This window comes from Leptosomus discolor, chromosome 1 (assembly GCF_034619465.1).
Source record: "Leptosomus discolor isolate bLepDis1 chromosome 1, bLepDis1.hap2, whole genome shotgun sequence".
Lineage (NCBI taxonomy): Eukaryota > Metazoa > Chordata > Aves > Leptosomiformes > Leptosomidae > Leptosomus > Leptosomus discolor.
The window spans coordinates 93,882,710-93,900,349 of record NC_141391.1 but is presented as its reverse complement, the minus strand read 5'-3'; the positions used below and the strand labels follow the sequence as shown (position 1 = coordinate 93,900,349).

Genomic DNA, 17,640 nt, shown 5'->3' with positions numbered 1-17,640 from the left:
AAGATAAACTGAAGAATTCTTCATTATTTTCCCCTCTTTACAGCAACATTTGTTTAAACTGTGTCATTTGAGATAAGGAATAGTCTTCCTTCACTTGGAAGTTAGCTTTTTTTTGGTAATGACGTTTCCTTTTGTTACTGCTATTGCTTTTTCTTATGCATGTATTAGTCCCTTGAGAACAGATGGCAGGTCAGGTTAACAATTAGCAGAGTTTTAAATACCTTTGTTTGCACTGATAAGACTTCACATATCAAACCTGCGGACAGATAAAAACATGATCAAATTTTAATTCTACTAATGTTATGTAACACTGATCCTTTGGCTTTCACATGGAAATAGGCGTTACGTGGTTTTATGCTTTGTGTTATAATAAATGCTTTGTGGAGGAACAATTCTTATAAAGAAGCCAGTCTGTCCAGAGTTCTATGTGCATTTAGCATTTAGTTGTAGGCATAGGATTTATGAACTTCATAAATAGAAGCTATCTAAAACAATTAGTAGAACTGGATCATTAGTTTGAAGTGTACTCAGAACTCAGAAGAGCTTACACACAAGTTGAGCAAGAGTTGTCTTGCCTACCTATTTACCCTTCCTGCTTTAAAATTTCAGAAGCCAAGGAGCGCATCTTCCTCATGTTATGCCAGAATTTCTGCTTGAACCTGATGATTACAAGAAATGGATCAAAGTGCAAACTGTACCGAAGGTAGGTTTGGGGTTTTCTTTGTGGTGTATTTTTTTGTGTGTTTTGTTTCTTTTCTTTTTTTTTTTTTTTCCCCTCCTTTTTTAACAAAGACCACGTGCTTAGTGTCAATCCTTTGAAGACTATTGGAATTCCTCTGTGGATCATGAGTATTCCTATGACTGTTTTGGATTGCATAAATCTAAGCACATCATGAAAAAGAACAGAAATTTAAGCTCACACCAACACTTACACTCTCCTTCCCCAGTTTTTCCTCTTTCATTCCTTCTGATACTGCTGATATGTGTGATTAATTTCCAATGGATGTGTTTTCTCAAAGTAGAATTAATTTTACTGCTTTCTACTGGTTTTACTATTAAAAAAAAAAAATCCTTTCTATTGCCTCTCTGTCCTCATTTCTGCTTTCAACTCCTGTGAATTCTGTATTGTGTTTCTTCCTCATTAGATAACAGCTAACAGTAAATTGTTCTAATGCTGATCACTATTGCACTATGGTAGATAAGTCATTTATGCCATTGATTCATTATTGTCTTCCTGTGAATTTCCTATCTAAACTGCTGAAATGAATATAAAAAATAAAACTCTTCTGTTTATATGAAGGGTCACACAGCTGAGTTGAAAAAAGATGATGTGAAAAAAACAGACATATTTAGTGACAAGCATTTATTCATTCTGGAGGACAGTGTATTTGAGACAATGAGCAAACGAGCTTGGATGGATGTGATACTGCAGATATACAAGGTAAATTGTAGATACATTTACTGCTTAAATTCTCAAGAACTGGTGACAAAAAACCTGTGTTTTGAAAAAGCCTGTGGTATATTCAAGTTGCTTTTTTCCCCTCAAACAGATCTTTAAAATGAAATACTTTTAAGTATTTTATTTCTCTCCAACACAGAAGGAAAAAAAAATGAGTGAGAACTTTCTCATTTTCTTAGTTCTGAAAGTTTAGCAGTGTGTTAATATGTTTGTCCTGTGGTGCTTAATTGCTCATGTTAAACCATGACAATGTTTCAATTAGGAAAAGTTATGTTAGAATAATATGCATTTTGTAGAATTAAATGTTATAGAAATCTTATTAAAGATAAAGAAAACTCTGCCATGCTTTTTTGTTACCATGGTTAGAAACACTTTATTTTACATCAGAATGGAATTTTTAAACAGGTAAGTATTTTTTATAATACCTATTGGAATGAGTGGAATGAATGATTTGGGCTGGAAGGGACCTTAAAGACCATCTAGTTACAACCCCTCACCTTGGGCAGGGACACCTCCCACTAGATCAGGTTGCTCAAAGCCCCGTCCAACCTGGCCTTGAACACTTCCTCTTAAGATATAATGAACTTCTCAAATTTTATTTGATTTTATTTTTACTGATGTTAGATAAAAGTTTAGGTGTCTAAATCACGTAAAACTTTACCAAAGTAAATCTGATGTGCTCACCAATGATCAGTAATGTTTGTATGCCAAAAAAGAAATATTTACTTATTTCTTTTCAAAGGGGTGGAAAATAAGCGAAAAATACAAATACTGTCTGGGCTTCTCAGTACAAGACAGACATGGACATACTGGAGTGTGACTCCAGTGAAAGGTCCCAAAGATGATTTAAGAGGCTGGAGCATCTGTGTACAGGAAAGAGACTGAAAGAGCTGAGAGTGTTCAGCTAGGAGAAGGTTCAAGGGGGCATCTTTTCAATGTGTAAATACCTGATGGAAGGGTGTAAAGAAGAGAGTGCCAGTCTCTTCCTGGTAGTGCCCAGTGACAAGGTGAGAGGCATCAGGCACAAACTGAAATACAGGAAATCCCATTTAAACACAAGAACCTTTTCTACTCTGAGGGTGGTCATACACTGGAACAGGTTGCCCAGAGGGATTGTGGAGGTTCTGTACTTGGAGATACACAAAACCCAACTGAACGTGATCTTGGCAACCCACTCTAGCTGATTCTGCTTTGAGCAGGAGGTTTGGACTAGGCAATCTCCAGAGGTGCCTTCCAACCTCAACTATTCTGTGTTTATGTGACTTTGATATTCTTTCAATTTGCTGAATTATTTATAGCTGCATGACAGACTGGCACGGAGCAGAAAACCCCCAAATTAATGGTATACATGTGTGTTATTTTGGTTTGGTTTTTATTTTTTTTTATTTGTTCCTCAGGAGATGAAACTAAAAAAATTTGTAACTTGAAATGGCTTGACTCAATCAGTTATTATATTTGGTTTATGTGGCAAGGTTTTGGCAACGGGGGGGGGGGGGGGGGGGGGATTCTGTTAGAAGATACCAGCAGCTGCCCACATGTCTGATGAAGCCAATGCCAGCCGGCTCCAAGAGAGACCTGCTGGTGGCCAAGGCTGAGCCAACCAGCAACAGTGGTAGCACCTCTGTCATAACATATTTGAGAAGGGGAAAAAACAGCTGTGCACCAGCAGCTGGAGAGAGGAGTGAGAATATGTGAGAGAAACAACCCTGCAGACACCAAGGCCAGTGAAGAAGGAGGGGGAGGAGGTGCTCCAGGTGCTGGAGCAGAGTCCCCTGCAGCCTGTGGAGGTCCCCATGCTGGAGCATGTGGATGTGCCTGAAGGAGGCTGTGATCCTGTGGAGAGCCCACCCTGGAGCAGGCTCCTGGTAGGACCTGTGGCTCCGTGAAGAGAGGAGCCCACACTGGAGCAGGTTTGCTGACAGGACTTGTGACCCCATGGGGACACGTCATGCTGGAGCAGTCTGTTCCTGAAAGACTGCACCCCATGAAGGAGACCCACATTGGAGCAGTGTCTGAAGAACCTGTAGCCTGTGGGAAGGACCCACATTGGAGAAGTTTGTGGAGGACTGTCTCCTGTGGGTGGGACTTCATGCTGGAGCCAGGGAAGAGCATGAGGAGGAAGGAATGGCAGAGACATGTGATGACCACAACTCCCATTCCCTGTTCTCCTGTGCCGCTGGTGGGAAGGAAGTATAGGAAATTGGGAGTGAAGCTGAGTCCAGGAAGAAGGGGAAGGGTAGGGGGAAGGTGTTTTAACATCATTTTTATTTCTCATAATCCTACTCTGAATTAGATTGGCAATAAATTTAATGAATTTCCCCAAATTGAGTCTGTTTTACACATGATGGTAATTGGTGAGTGATCTCCCTATCTTTATCTCATATTTTTGTCCTGCTGTCTGGTTGAGGAGGGGGAGTGATAGAGCAGCTTGGTGGGCAGCTGGCAGCTAGCAAGCCCACAGACTCACAGAACGGTAGGTATTGGAAGGGAGCTCTGGAGATCATCTAGTCCAACCCGCCTGCTAAAGCTGGTTCACCTACAGCAGCTTGTACAGGATCACATCCAGGTGAGTTTTGAATATCGCCAGGGAAGGAGACTCCACAACCCCTCTGGGCAGGCTGTTCCAGTGCTCTGTCACCCTCAGAGTAAAGAAGTTTTTCCTCATGTTGAGGTTAACACACCACAGTTATATTTGGAAATATACTTTAACATTCAGATGTGTACTATCAAAAAGTGTCAACTATTAAGAGTTGTGACTTCTTTTTTCATAAGTTATTATTGCTGTCTAGGTAAAAGAGAGTTTAACTTCAGTATGTATCAAATTATTAATAATTGCGATATGGTGCTTAAAATTTCTAGTACTTCTTACAGTAACAGTTTAAAGACATCTTCAAGAATAAAAAATAAATTTTTAATTTGATAATTTCTGTAATGTATCATTAACTTTATTTTTTGCATTGTTAGAAATGAAGTCTAATGAGATTTTTTTTAAACTTAATGGATTAAACGACTGAAGAAGGAATATTTGTATACTGCATTCAAGTAAATCTTGTGATTTGTTTAGCATGATTAGGTAGTATGAAAACATTAATTAATCTAAGCAAAACTTTTTCTTTGCATATTTTTTCAACATTATTAAAGTGTGGCTAGACTGTTAGCAGCAGTCAAACCCAGTTCTGATTAATCTGCTCCTTCAAAAATGTAATTATACTATTTGAAATCAAGCAACTGATAATTTGATGCTCACCTGTTCTTTATAAGAACAAAAATCAGGTCATTGTTGTGGAGAATACAAATGTCTTAATTGAATTTTTGGGTTAGAAGAAAAAGTTAGTGGATTTTTTTTGTTTGTGTTTTTTCTTTTTTTTTGTGTGCATGGATGTACACTTGTAGGATAGCAGAATAGTTTACCTAACTTGTCTCTGGTTAGGAAGAAGATGAGAAGATGCAGGGGGAAAGTTTGTTTATTGGAAGAAAACCTTCTTGCTTTTAAATCTTTAAATGTGAAGTGAAGTATAACATAGGATGTGGAAAATTACTTGAAGCTGTGCTTACTCAAATCTTGTGGCCTTTTTAATTTTCTAAGAAGGTTGATATTATCAAATATTGGTTTTCAGGTGGCAATGATTCAGCTTTGCTGGTGCCTCAAACTTTGCTATAAAAGTTTTAATTGTTTTTAATCCTTCTTACTATTTTCTTCCATTTCTGCATGTCAAGTGCAGTCGTTTAAAACAAACTTCGTAGCCTTCCTAATACCTAAGAGTAAAGCATCAACATGAATTTACACTAATGTAGGTGCGGGCTACTACTGAAATAACATGTCTTAGATGGTGGGGAAGACGAGGTTTTCCTGGCTGCGTTTTTCTGCCCCTTTCCTTATGTTAGAACTACTGGAGTAGGGTGGTGCTTCATCCTGGGTCTTTCATCTTTCTGACCATTGGTGTAGCCACAAAAATGGGACGGAACACGTGATTGCTGTTTCATTTACATATGAAAGAGTTCAGGTTTAGATCAGCTTAAAGCTATTGTGAAGACATGCTCTTCATCATTCTAGCTCCATTTTATGCACAAGAAGCATGCTTCAGCTTCTCATTTATTGTTTCTTCATTTTCCTATCCTATAATAGTACATTTTTACAGTCTTAAACCATCATATTCATCTTCTCTTTCTCTGCTGCTAATGTCTTAGGAACTGTACGTCTCTGCTTTACTTTTTTTGTTGTAGCCTTATGCAGTTTGGCTAACATGGTATTCAATTCAATATAATAAAGCATAAGCAGAACTCTTAAGATAACATGACTTAACTGTTCTGTCTTCCATAACCTTTTGTTCAACCCCCTTTTTGATAAGGGTGACCATGACTGCAGCTGAACAAGGTTATTATTTTATTAAATTTGTAAAGAAAGCATCAGAACAATAAAGAAAAACAGGATATGAACTGTCAAGACAGCAAGATTGGTTTATATAAAAAATATTTATTAGGTGTAGTGTTGAAATGTTCTGAAGTTAAGAGAACATTTCACATCTTAAAAGAAGTTTCATTAAAATGAGAGACACTTTTTTGATTATGGTAGCTTGTTTTCGGGCAAGATAAGATGAGACAATCTTTTCTTACTCACATAGCATGCTGCGAATTTCAGAAAATGTTAAAAGAATTAATCTGTTCGCTAGAGATGATTTGTTATCCAAGTTTATTTTAGAAATAAAACTCTGTTACTGGAAAAACTTAATATTATTCTTTATTAAATAAAATATCATCCCATATTGCTTTCATGCCCATACCTGATGCATTATGGTCCACTTATTTGTAATGAAAACTTCTGTTGCTACAAAAGTTCCAGAGGAAAAAATGTATACATAAATCTAGCTGAGAAAAATAGAAAATAATTTATTCTGAAGAAAGGGTAGAACCTGTGGAGCATAAAAGGGGAAATTCATCAATCATAAATATATCCTTTTAGTTCACTTCTTGAGCAAGGACTAAAATAATGATGATATTCTACAAATCTTGAAAGTCTAGGCTAATAGAAACATATGGACACTAACAGAAGTGGTAATTTAGCCCTTGAGTCAGGCCAGGTTTTCAATAAAGTCAATCTATCTTTAAATTTAGTGCTCATATATTAATAAGGATGCTTTTTATAGTTATAATTATCATAGAATCATGAGGTTGGAAGATACCTCTAAGATCATCAAGTCCAACCAAAAAACCTAACACCACCATGCCCACTAAACGATGTTCAGAAGAGCCATATCAACATGTTTTTTGAACATGTCCAGGGATGGTGACTCCACCACTTCCCAGGGCAGCCTGTTTCAATGGCTAACCACTCCTTCAGTAAAGAAATTTTTCCTAATGTCTAATCTGTACCTCCTCTGATGCAACTTAAGGCCATTTGCTCTTGTCCTATCACTTGTTACTTGGGAGAAGAGACCAATCCCCACCTCGCTACAACCTCCTTTCAGTTAGTTGTAGCGAGTGATAAGGTCTTCCCTCAGCCTCCTTTTCTCCAGGCTAAACAAAGCCTGGCTCACTGAGCTGCTCCTTGTAAGACTTGCTCTCTAGACCCTTCCCCAGCTTCATTGCCCTTCTCTGGACATGTTCCAGCACCTCAATGTCTTGTAGGGAGAGGCCTAAAACTGCACGCAGTACTGAAGGTGTGGTCTCACCTGTGCCGAGCACAGGGGCACAGTCACTTCCCCACTCCTGCTGGCCACACTATTTCTGATACAGGCCATGATGGTGTTGGCCGCCTTGGTCACATGGGCACACTGCTGGCTCATGTTCAGCTGCCTGTTGACCAACACCCCCAGGTCCTTTTCTGCCGGGCAGAAATTAATAACATTACCTAGGCAAATATCTTTTGGTTTGGGTTTTTTGTCTTGTTTTGGATTTTTTTGTTTTGTTTTAATAAATACAGTGTGCTCCAAAAAGCCACTATATGTTAATGTCCTGGTCCCTGAATAGGGTCTCAGTAGGAATGTAGATATGTGGGCATCTTGGATTAGGATGGATTGGACTTTTCTTGTTAAGAGACAGTAAAATAATGTTTAATGGATATATAACTTTCCATGTTTTCTTCTAAATATAGTTGCCATTACTCTCTCCTGTTTCGATCCTTTTGATAGAACATGAGGTTGTACTGATGAAGGAATATTGTAATAAATCAACCTGCAAAGACAGTGCTTTTTGAGAAAGTATGAAATAGTATATATTTGATTGCTTTTTTTGCTGTTGTTTTCTTCAGATTTGTATCTGAGGATGCTGAAATAAAAGTCTGAGATTTCTTTTTCTCTTAAGATAGTTCTGTGCAAATCAATAAAGTGCCATGGAGAGAAAGCCAAATATTTAAATTAAGTTAGCTCAGGTGTCTCTGCATGGGACTGGATTATGCTGAACTGAAATGCTTCAGGGCTTAAAAAGGAATTTCAAAGTGACTCAAATTTTCTTTTTAATTGTAATTTGGGTCTCATGTACATTAATACTTAACTAGGTTTTATCTATTAATACATTTTAAAAGGTTTTCTTCAGAAAAACCTGAAAGCAATGGATGACAGTCCTTCGTGTCAACTGGAAAAAAAAATCCAGATGTAAATGTAGAAGCTGTGAAGCTGCATGGCTGTAGCTGCATCATACTATGTGTAAGAGTGGTCCTCTCCATCTGCAGCAAATGGAGGGATTAAAAAATTTTAACACTTTGCCTCAAGAAACTGATGCTTTCTTTGATGTACCCTTAAAAACTGGTATTGGAAACTAATATGAAAAGAAACAATTATAAAAGGGGTGCAAGCTGTTTTAAATCTGATTAGATTAAATGAAGTGAAATAGCCTTTTCTTTTTGTGTATTTGTATTGGGGAATTTGACATCACTGGGAGTCTTTGAGTGACTGAGAAACTGGGCCCAGATGACACAGATATAAGTTGCTCTGGGGAGACCTTATAGCAGCCTTCCAGCACCTGAAGGGGGCCTACAAGAAGGCTGGGGAGGTACTTTTTATAAGGGCCTGCAGTGATTGGACGAGGGGTAATGGTTGAAAGCTGGGAGAGAGCAGGTTTAGACTAGATACAAGGAAGAAGTTCTTCACCCTCAGGGTGGTGAGACACTGGAACAGGTTGCCTAAGGAAGTTGTTGATGCTCCATCTCTGGCAGTGTTGAAGGCCAGGTTGGATGGGGCTTTGAGCAACCTGGTCTAGTGGAAAGTGTCCCTGCCTGTGGCAGCAGGGGTTGGAACTAGATGGTCCCTTCCAACCCAAACCGTTCTATGGCACTATGGAGCTGATGCAGTGTAGTTAGCATTTATGGCCATGGTCCTTGATAGTCTTAGTCGCTGGTCAAGATGATCAGGCCTGACACCTCTTTGGTGAGGGAAGATGGAATTAAAGCTGGTAACTTCGTGATCTTGAAAATCAAGTTCTGTGTTCCTCCTTCAGACGCCCTTTTCTATGCTGCCATTTTAGTTGGGGGGAAAAAAAAAATCAAATGTATTTGATAAAATTTTTGCTATTAACTTCTAGATATTTCCTATATATTTTATACATGTGTTTATTCCATTTCCTTATGTCCTATCACCGGTCACCAGAGAGAGGAGATCAGCACCTCCGCCTCTGCTGCCCCCCTTGAGGGAGCTGGGAGTTGTAGACAGTGATGAGGTCACTCCTCAGCCTTCTCTTCTCCAGACTGAACAAACCAAGTGACCTCAGCTGCTCCTTGTAACTCTTGCCTTCGAGACCTTTCACCATCTTGGTGGCCTTCCTCTGGCCACACTCTAATAATTTTGATGTCTGTATACTGAGGGGCCCAAAACTGTACCCAGTAGGTGCAGCCACAGTGCAGTGTAGAGTGGGACAATCACTTCCCTCAGCCAGCTACCTATGCTGTGCTTGATGCACCCTAGGACATGGTTGGCCCTTTCAGCTGGCAGGGCACACCGTTGACTCATGTTCAACTTGCCATCAACCCAGACCCTCAGATCTCTTTTTGTGGGGCTGCTCTCCAGCTTCTCATCCCCCATTTTGTGCGTATAATCACGATTACCCTGTCCCAGGTGTAGAATATGGCTTTTGATCTTGTTAAATTTAATACAGTTGATGATTGCCCAGCTCTCCAGTCTATCCAGATCTCTCTGTTGAACCACTCTACCCTTGAGGAGTCCACAGCTTCTTCTAATTTAGTATCATCGGCAAACTTAACATACATTTGAATCCTGTGTCCAGACCATTTATACAAACTTTAAAGAGCACTGGCCCTAAATTTGAGCCCTGAGCAGCCCCACTGGTGACTGGCTGCCAGCCTGATGTGATCCCATTTACTGTAACTCTTTAAGCCAAACCTGTTAGCCAATTATTCACCCATTGTATTATGGACTGGTCTAGGTGCGTGCTGGACATTTTGTCTAGAAGGATACTGTGAGAGATTCAAAAGCTCTGCTAGAATCCAAACCCCAGACATCTACTGGCTTCCTGGGGTCAACTACATAGGTGACCTTCTCATAAAAGGAAATTGAGTTGGTTAAGCAGGACTTTCCCCTCATGAACCCATGCTGGCTATGACCAATGACTGTGTTGTCTCTAAAGTGTTTTTCAACAACTCCCAGAATAACCTTCTCCATAATTTTACCATGGTCTGAAGTGAGGCTGACAGGCCTGTAATTACCAGGGTCTTCCCTCTTTCCCTTCTTTAAAATTAGGACAATATTTGCCAGTTTCCTGTTGGCTAGGACATCTCCGGACTCCCAACACCATTTGAAAGCTTCAGGGTTTCCCTAAAACCTCAGCAAATCTGTTCCCTTGTGTGTTATACATTTACACTAATGTGTAATCGCTTAAACCTTTTCTAAATTAGAAAACCTTTTGAGTTTGAAACGATGGGGTTTTTTATCATTCAACTTGAAATCGTTCTTTTTACAGTTTGTGCTTAAAACACTTTTTCTAATTTCAGGTGTTTGTTCTTCCACGTGTTTCTTCACATGGTATCACTGATCTGTTCAGCTTGGAAAGAGTGCAGAACATGCCAAGAATAAAATCAGAACCTTTATCCAGTAATATATATTCTCCATACGAACAAACCATCCTCACCTGGTTGAATAAACATTATGAGAAGAATCGAAAAACTATATGGAAAGATTGTCAAAAAGGTGACATTATTCTTTTACTGTATTATTCCTTCTAATGCTCTTTTTGTAGGCGTTTAAAATTATTATTCATAGAGATATTGTGACAACTTGCCACTGAAAGTATTTTTGGGGGCCAAGTTATTGCCTACCCATATGTATTTCCTTTCCTTGTGTTTCTGTATTCCAATACCAGCGTCTTTTGAGTGGTGCTGTTCATGAAATATCTTCTGTATTCTTTGTGTTCTTACAGTTTCTAACTAGGCATAAAGGGTGAAGGGTGGTGGACCTTCCTGCTTTCTTTTTTCCATTAATAATCTCAGGAAGGAAGTGCTACAGTAATCTTTCTCTTGATCTTCCTGTTTATAGTCACATACAGTTAGTATTTGTGCTTATAAAGGTGTGTTTGAAAGCTAGCTTTTCAGAATTTTTAGAATGTTTTTTCTATTGCCTTTACTCTAATGTCATTTGGGAAGGTAATGAAGACCAAGGTTCCAGATTATAAATCTTGTCCTATTTGTGAGATCATTTTGACACCTCATGATCACTTGGGTAAAGTTAGACATAATGACCTCTTCTATTTCAGGCTGACCTAGGCAGTTCTGGTATTCAAATCTGGTAAAACTATTCAACAAGTAGAAGTTATTGCTTTTATTTCCTTGTATGTTTTCTAACTTTTGCTTCTTGACCCTAACTTGATTCTCTTTCAGCATTAATTTTGGATGGGTAATTGACACCAAGAAAGGGCAGTCTGGCGATGATCAGGGAAAGATTCCAGAATGCCTTGTATGCTACATGTGGAAAAGATTGTCTAGTATCATTTTTGTCCTGAGCGACTTCTGACCTGTCTGAATTATGGATAATCTATTTGCATATCATCTTCTATGAGTCCCATTTGGGCATATTCTCTACCTTGCATATGTTTTGAATATCCCTTTGCTTTTCTCATTTTACTGCACAGAAGCAGATTATACTAGATATTCTCAAATGTGTTGAATAATTCTGCTGATAAGATTGAAAGGTCAGTCTATACTCCCTATATCTAATAGAAATAGATTTCTAGCTGTTGTTGGGTCTGATTTTATGATTAACTCAGGGAACTTCCCTATCTAAAGTAACAAGCCCTACAGTAAGTAGGTGTATTTGCAATGTATTATTTTCTTATTATCTGTGTCTAGTGCCTACTTTGGGGGAGCTGAGGTAGTCATGTTAGTTAAAAGCACTCTGGTCTGCTCAGTGTTGTCTGAGTCCTACATGTATAGATGACAACTTGCGGAAGGAATGGCTAGCTACATGGCCAGTGTTGCTCACCGCAAATGCTGCATGAATATATTCCTCAACTCCACTGTCTGTTCTCTTTATTGTAGACTCTAGTAATACCTAGATGTTGAGGCATGCCTAGCCTTGCTCTGGCGTGTGGGAACTCAGTGAGGAGAATATGAACGTCAAAATGCATCTTATTTGACATTAAATTTTGAATTGAGTTATAATGTCTAAAGATGAGAGGAGTGAGTCTGAACCATAAATTGCAGATCTAATGGACACTACCAGACAAAATATCCCAAATATCTCAGTCCAGATGGAATATCTATTGATGATGCATTTTAAGGAGCCAGTTACTGAAAGTCTTGTTTTAGTTGCCTAAAAGTGCGTAATAAATTAGAGTATTAGAATGAGTTTGTTTTTTTAATGACTTGTCATATGGTTATCAGCAATTGTAAAGTAGGTTTTTTTACAATTATTTGGTTCTAAAAGCTCCCTAAAATTGGCACCTCAAAATAATAATTACAATATATGGGTTCTCAGAAAATAACAACTTCTATCACACCATACTATTAGGACAGATAACTCAGTAGGTTAATGTATTCATTTGTGCAGACCTGGTTGCAGATTTGCCTCTGGGTCACGGGTGAAGATGAATTTTGTGGTTAATGCGGGGGAGATGTATCTGCATTACAGTTTTCTCTTACCATTTCACTTAATTACACTTTTCTTCTTTTAGAGAAGTGCAAGATTGGAATGAAAATGCAGAGATTATACATACTTTCTGTGTGTGGGAAGTTACAGATACTGTCTTGATATATTGACTTATATATAGTTTTTTTGTTTTATGACTTCTATATTCCGTTTGCTAGAGGCCACACAGAAATAGCTGAGTGTATGCACATGAGCATGCCCTTTTGTTTTGCCTCTATTTCCATTTCTCTCACAAAATTACATAAATGAGTGCTGCTAAAGATACAATAATTTTTAAAAAAATAGAGAAAATTCTGACAAATTATGAAATTAATAGTCTCAGTATTATACCTCTGGATTCTAAAAGTTCTTAACTATGTGTTCTTATACTGTTCTCTTCCACAGATGACCTACCTCAATATTCTTTGAATCCTTTGTTTTAACCTTCACTTTCCTCTTACTTTTTTGTTTTTACTGCCTCAGAATGAATTGATGTTGTCTACTGTGCTGTTCTTTTTGCTAAATAAGACAGACTATCTGATGACAAAGGACACAGAAAAGACTGAGGTACTCAATGTCTTCTTTGCCTTGGTCTTTAATGGTAAGACTGTCACTGAGCGATCCCAGACTTTTGAGATGAATCAGAAAGTCTGGAGCAAAGAAGACTTAGCCTTGGTGGAGGAGGATCAGGTTAGGAAGCATTTAAACAAATTGGACAAACACAAGTCCATAGAACCTGATGGGATCTACCAAGTGCTGAGGGAGCTGGGCAATGTCATCATGAGGCCACGTTGGAAAGGTCAGGACAATCAGGGAAGTTCGAAGAGGTTTAGAAGAAAGCAGATGTCATTTCTGTCTGGAAGGAGAAGGATCTTGGGAGCTACGGGCCAGTCAGCCTCATCTTGTTTCTTGTGATGGTGATGGAGTAAATAATCTCAGAAACCATTTCCAAACTTATGAAGGACAAGAAATTGTTTGAGCATAGGCAGCATGAATTTACAAAGAAGAAATCATACTTGACTAGCCTGATTGCCTTCCACAATGTCATGACTAACTCAGTGGACAGGTGGAGAGTGGTGGATGTGGTTTATCTCAACTTTGGCAAGGCTTTCAAGAGCCTCCCGTAACATCCTCATAAAAAACCTCATGAAGTACAGGCTAGATATGAGGACAGTGAGGTGGACTGAAATGAGGCTGAACTGCCAGGCCCAAAGGGTTATGGTCAGCGGCACGAAGTCTGGCTGGAGGCTGGTCACCAGTAATGTACCTCAGGGGTCATTAGACTGAATCTGTCCGAAGATCGTACACTGGAGAAGAACTTACATATCTCAGCAGATTTAATGTTCTGATACATGTTGGGCCTTTCAATTTTATTATATTAAGGTTAATCATCAAATTTATACTTACATATCGTGATATTTTAGTCATGTTAGCCTTAAATTAAACATTTAAACTGGCTTTTTTAGAGGAACAGTTAAAAGTGTCGTAAGGAAAAGCATCAGTCAAAGTATAGCGAATGTTCACACAACTTAAAGTCCCAAATATCTGCAATTTTTGTTTTTTGTTGTTATCATTTGCCCAATATCACTAATTTTAAGAGGGGGATTAGTTCTTTTATTCTCGCTACAGTCCAGATCGGAGAGCGATTACCATTTTTACTTAACATATATGTGCCTGCATATTATCTTCCAAACATACTGCTTTGAATAAAGAATTAGCCTTGTCTAGCAATATGTCTTGACTGGACTGCTTTCAACTCAAACTAGTCTGTTGGGTGATCCATTCCTACCAAATAAACGAAGATCTATCCAGGCCACATTTCTCAATCTTTCCTTTGATACCTAATCTACTTAAAGTGGAATGTGACAGTGAGCCAAGCCTAAACTACTGCAGTGCAGAGAGGTTTTAAATATACATCTTTATTACTTCCTTCTAAAGTTGAAGATAACTATGTCATTCATCAGAACTCTTCTCTTGCAAGAATTAACATCTCAATAGCTTTGAAAGAACATTATCAAGGAGTTTACTATCTCCACATCTTCTGCCCTTACTGCCACTAAAATTTAAATGTTTTAAAAGCAGCTTGGCATATGTTTTGGGGGGGAGCGAGCTTATAATATATCTTATTGACAATAAAATGGAAACCAAATGTTGAAGCGTCAGACCAAAAGCTGTAAAACTGCAAAATATAGCTTTACCTATTCTGCTGAAAGCTTAATTATACAAGAAATATAAGATTCAGTGCTCACTTAAGGCGTTATATGGGCAATAGTAATGATAGGAGAGGAAGCATGAATTATTTGAGTGCAGTAAATTTTCAGTTTACCTTCTACCATTCCTTATCTTCACATTTCTTTTCAACATTTCTCTCTGAAAGACTAACTGCTATTAGTGTGAAAAAATGAGTCAGGGAAAAACCTTAAAAAGTTACTAGGGTATTGGAATGCCATAATTTAAAACATGTACTTCCTAAACAGAAGAAAGTTTTGCAAATTAGTGAATTAAATTGCCACCTGAGAAGCTGTATGTCTTTTCTTTGATAATTGTGACTCTTGCCACGGTGAAATAGCTAAATTATGTTTTGGGGAAGAAAAGGATATCCCAGGAGGATTTTGTGAAGAGTAGATAATTCTATGTTTAATACAGAATTATTAGAGACTATGACAGCCAGTAAATTCTGTGATATCATCATAGAATCAGAGAATGGTTTGGGTTGGAAGGGACCTTAAAGACCATCTCATTCCAACCCCCCTGCCATGGTCAAGGACACCTCCCACCAGACCAGGTTGCTCAATGCCCCGTCCAACCTGGCCTTGAACGCTGCCAGGGAGGGGGCAGCCACAGCTTCTCTGGGCAACCTGTGCCAGTGTCTCACCGCTCTCAGTGAAGAATTTCTTCCTAATATCTAATCGAAATCTCCCCTCTTTCAGTTTGAAACCAGTATCCTTTGTCCTATCACCACACTCACTGATCAAGAGTCCCTCCCCACCTTTCCTGTAGCCCCCTTTCAGCACTGGAGGGCCGCTGTAAGGTCTCCCCGTAGCCTTCTCTTCTCCAGGCTGAACAAGCCCAACTCTCTCACCCTGTCCTCATAGGGGAAGTGCTCCAGCTCCTTGGTCATCTTCGTGGCCCAACTCTGGACCCGCTCAAGCAGGTCCATGTCTTTCCTGCGCTGGAGGCCCCAGAGCTGAACACAGCACTGCAGGTGGGGTCTCACCAGAGCAGAGTAGAGGGTGAGAATCACCTCCCTCGACCTGCTGGCCACGCTTCTGTTGATGCAGCCCAGGATGCGATTGGCTTTCTGGGCTGCGAGTGCACATTGCTGGCTCATATTTAGTTTTTCATCCACCAACAGCCCCAAGTCTGTCTCCACAGGGCTGTTCTTGATCCACTCATCACCTAGCTTGTATCTGTGCTTGGGATTGCCCTGACCCAGGTGCTGCACTTGGCATTGTTGAACTTCATGAGGTCGGCATAGGTCCACCTCTGAAGCCTGTCAAGGTTTCTCTGGATGGCCTCCCTTCCCTCCAATGTGTTGACCTGAACAAGGTCCTTCCAGAATGTCAATATCTGAACAATCAGTCTAAGTCTGAGATGTAAGAGCTGTCTCCAGAGTAGATACATTTTCATTTTACTGGAAAATCTGCTTAGAAGGGAAATTCTGCTTAAGAGGAAAGAGAAATGCTAACCCAATGCCAGTATAGGTTTTCCTGACAATGTTAGGCATAGTAACACCTCTCAAGATTCTTCCAAGTGCGAATGTTTTGATTTTCATGCATTTTATTCACTTCACTGTAAGTGAGGTGGGTTTTTTTCCTGGCTTTTTAAAAAAAGAAGTTGGTATCAAATTAGCATGTTATCTCCAGTAAAATGGTTGAGGAAGCAGAGATTATAGTGTGAGATGACATGTCTTCACAAAATTATATGAAAATTAAGTAGAATTTTTGTTTTAAAACTGATTCTGTAGAACATTTAAGTAAGGTTGTTTCAAGTATAGCAATTAAAAAGGACACTCTTTTCTTTCTGTTGTTTTCATGAATTTTTCCTCACCTCTTCCCTCTCCCTTCTTTCCCCGGTTTTTAGAAAGGTTATTTGTGGAGTCCATCAACTCTTGCTGCTCAATTTGATCTTGGAGACAATTAAGAAAGAAGACCTAAAGGATATTTTTTTTACCTTTGAATGGTAGAAGGGAAAAATCTTATGTAATTTCATGTAAGTTTTCTTTCAGTTAAGATTGCTGCAAACCAGGATTTTCCCAAAGAACAAATCTTGCTTTTTACACACTTGATAAAAAGCTGAATTAAAGAAGAGGAAGTAACTATCTAATGAACTGCCATCATGAGTATCACAAATCTGACTTCCAACAAAATGTTACGAGAGAATATTGTTCTTGAGTGATAAATCCTGGAAATTTTTTCCCAAAATATAAATTAGCAAAGTTTTTAACCATTTGTCTGTGTTTTATTTCATGATTTGCACAGCAGAACATAAGGATGAAACATTATATGTAAATATGAAGTCCAGTAAGTAGGCTTTTCGGTCCTACTTACTTTTCTTAGTCATCCTGAATACTCCATGTTTAAGAATTGCATCATACCTCGTTCCCTGTAGCTGAAAAACCCACAAGAGCATATCAGGATTTTATTTAATAGAAAAGAGAAAAAGAATTGTTTTCCTGAGTTTTAAGTTCATATGCAGTTGAAAAATAAGTGAAACTCCATGTTTAATTTAGCTTTTTAGACTTTGGAGTAGTATAAAAATATTTGGTTTGTACAGTTTTACTTTTTTAGATTGGCTAGCATTATGCAGCTTCAGGGAAAAAAATGTATGAAGAAGGATAGTCCTTGGAGCCCTATATTGAAAAGATTCAATTTGCTCGTATTTGGAAAACTGTTAAAAAGATCTTTCAAAAAACCCTAACTCTTAGGGCTGTATATATTTGCGAATATACATATATGCTTACGTATATTTGTGTGTATAGACATGTGTGCTTATATATAAAAATGTATATGTGTATATACATATATGTAGACCCTCAAAAACCTAAATGACCTAAATAGGAGTAATCGGGTAAATATTTAGGAAAAAAAATTGTTTCTTTAATTACAATACACA

The 17,640-nt window shown here is 38.6% G+C and overlaps 1 protein-coding gene across 1 annotated transcript in view; it reads left to right on the top strand.

The window, feature by feature from the left end:
• The window catches only part of CFAP47 (cilia and flagella associated protein 47), a 345,415-nt gene that overhangs the window by 80,223 nt on the left and 247,552 nt on the right, over positions 1-17,640 (top strand). The window contains exons 31-33 of the mRNA XM_086482089.1: positions 610-703; positions 1,316-1,441; positions 10,398-10,593. Coding sequence (XP_086338215.1) covers positions 610-703; positions 1,316-1,441; positions 10,398-10,593 — 416 coding nt within the window. The remainder of the gene's footprint in view (positions 1-609; positions 704-1,315; positions 1,442-10,397; positions 10,594-17,640) is intronic.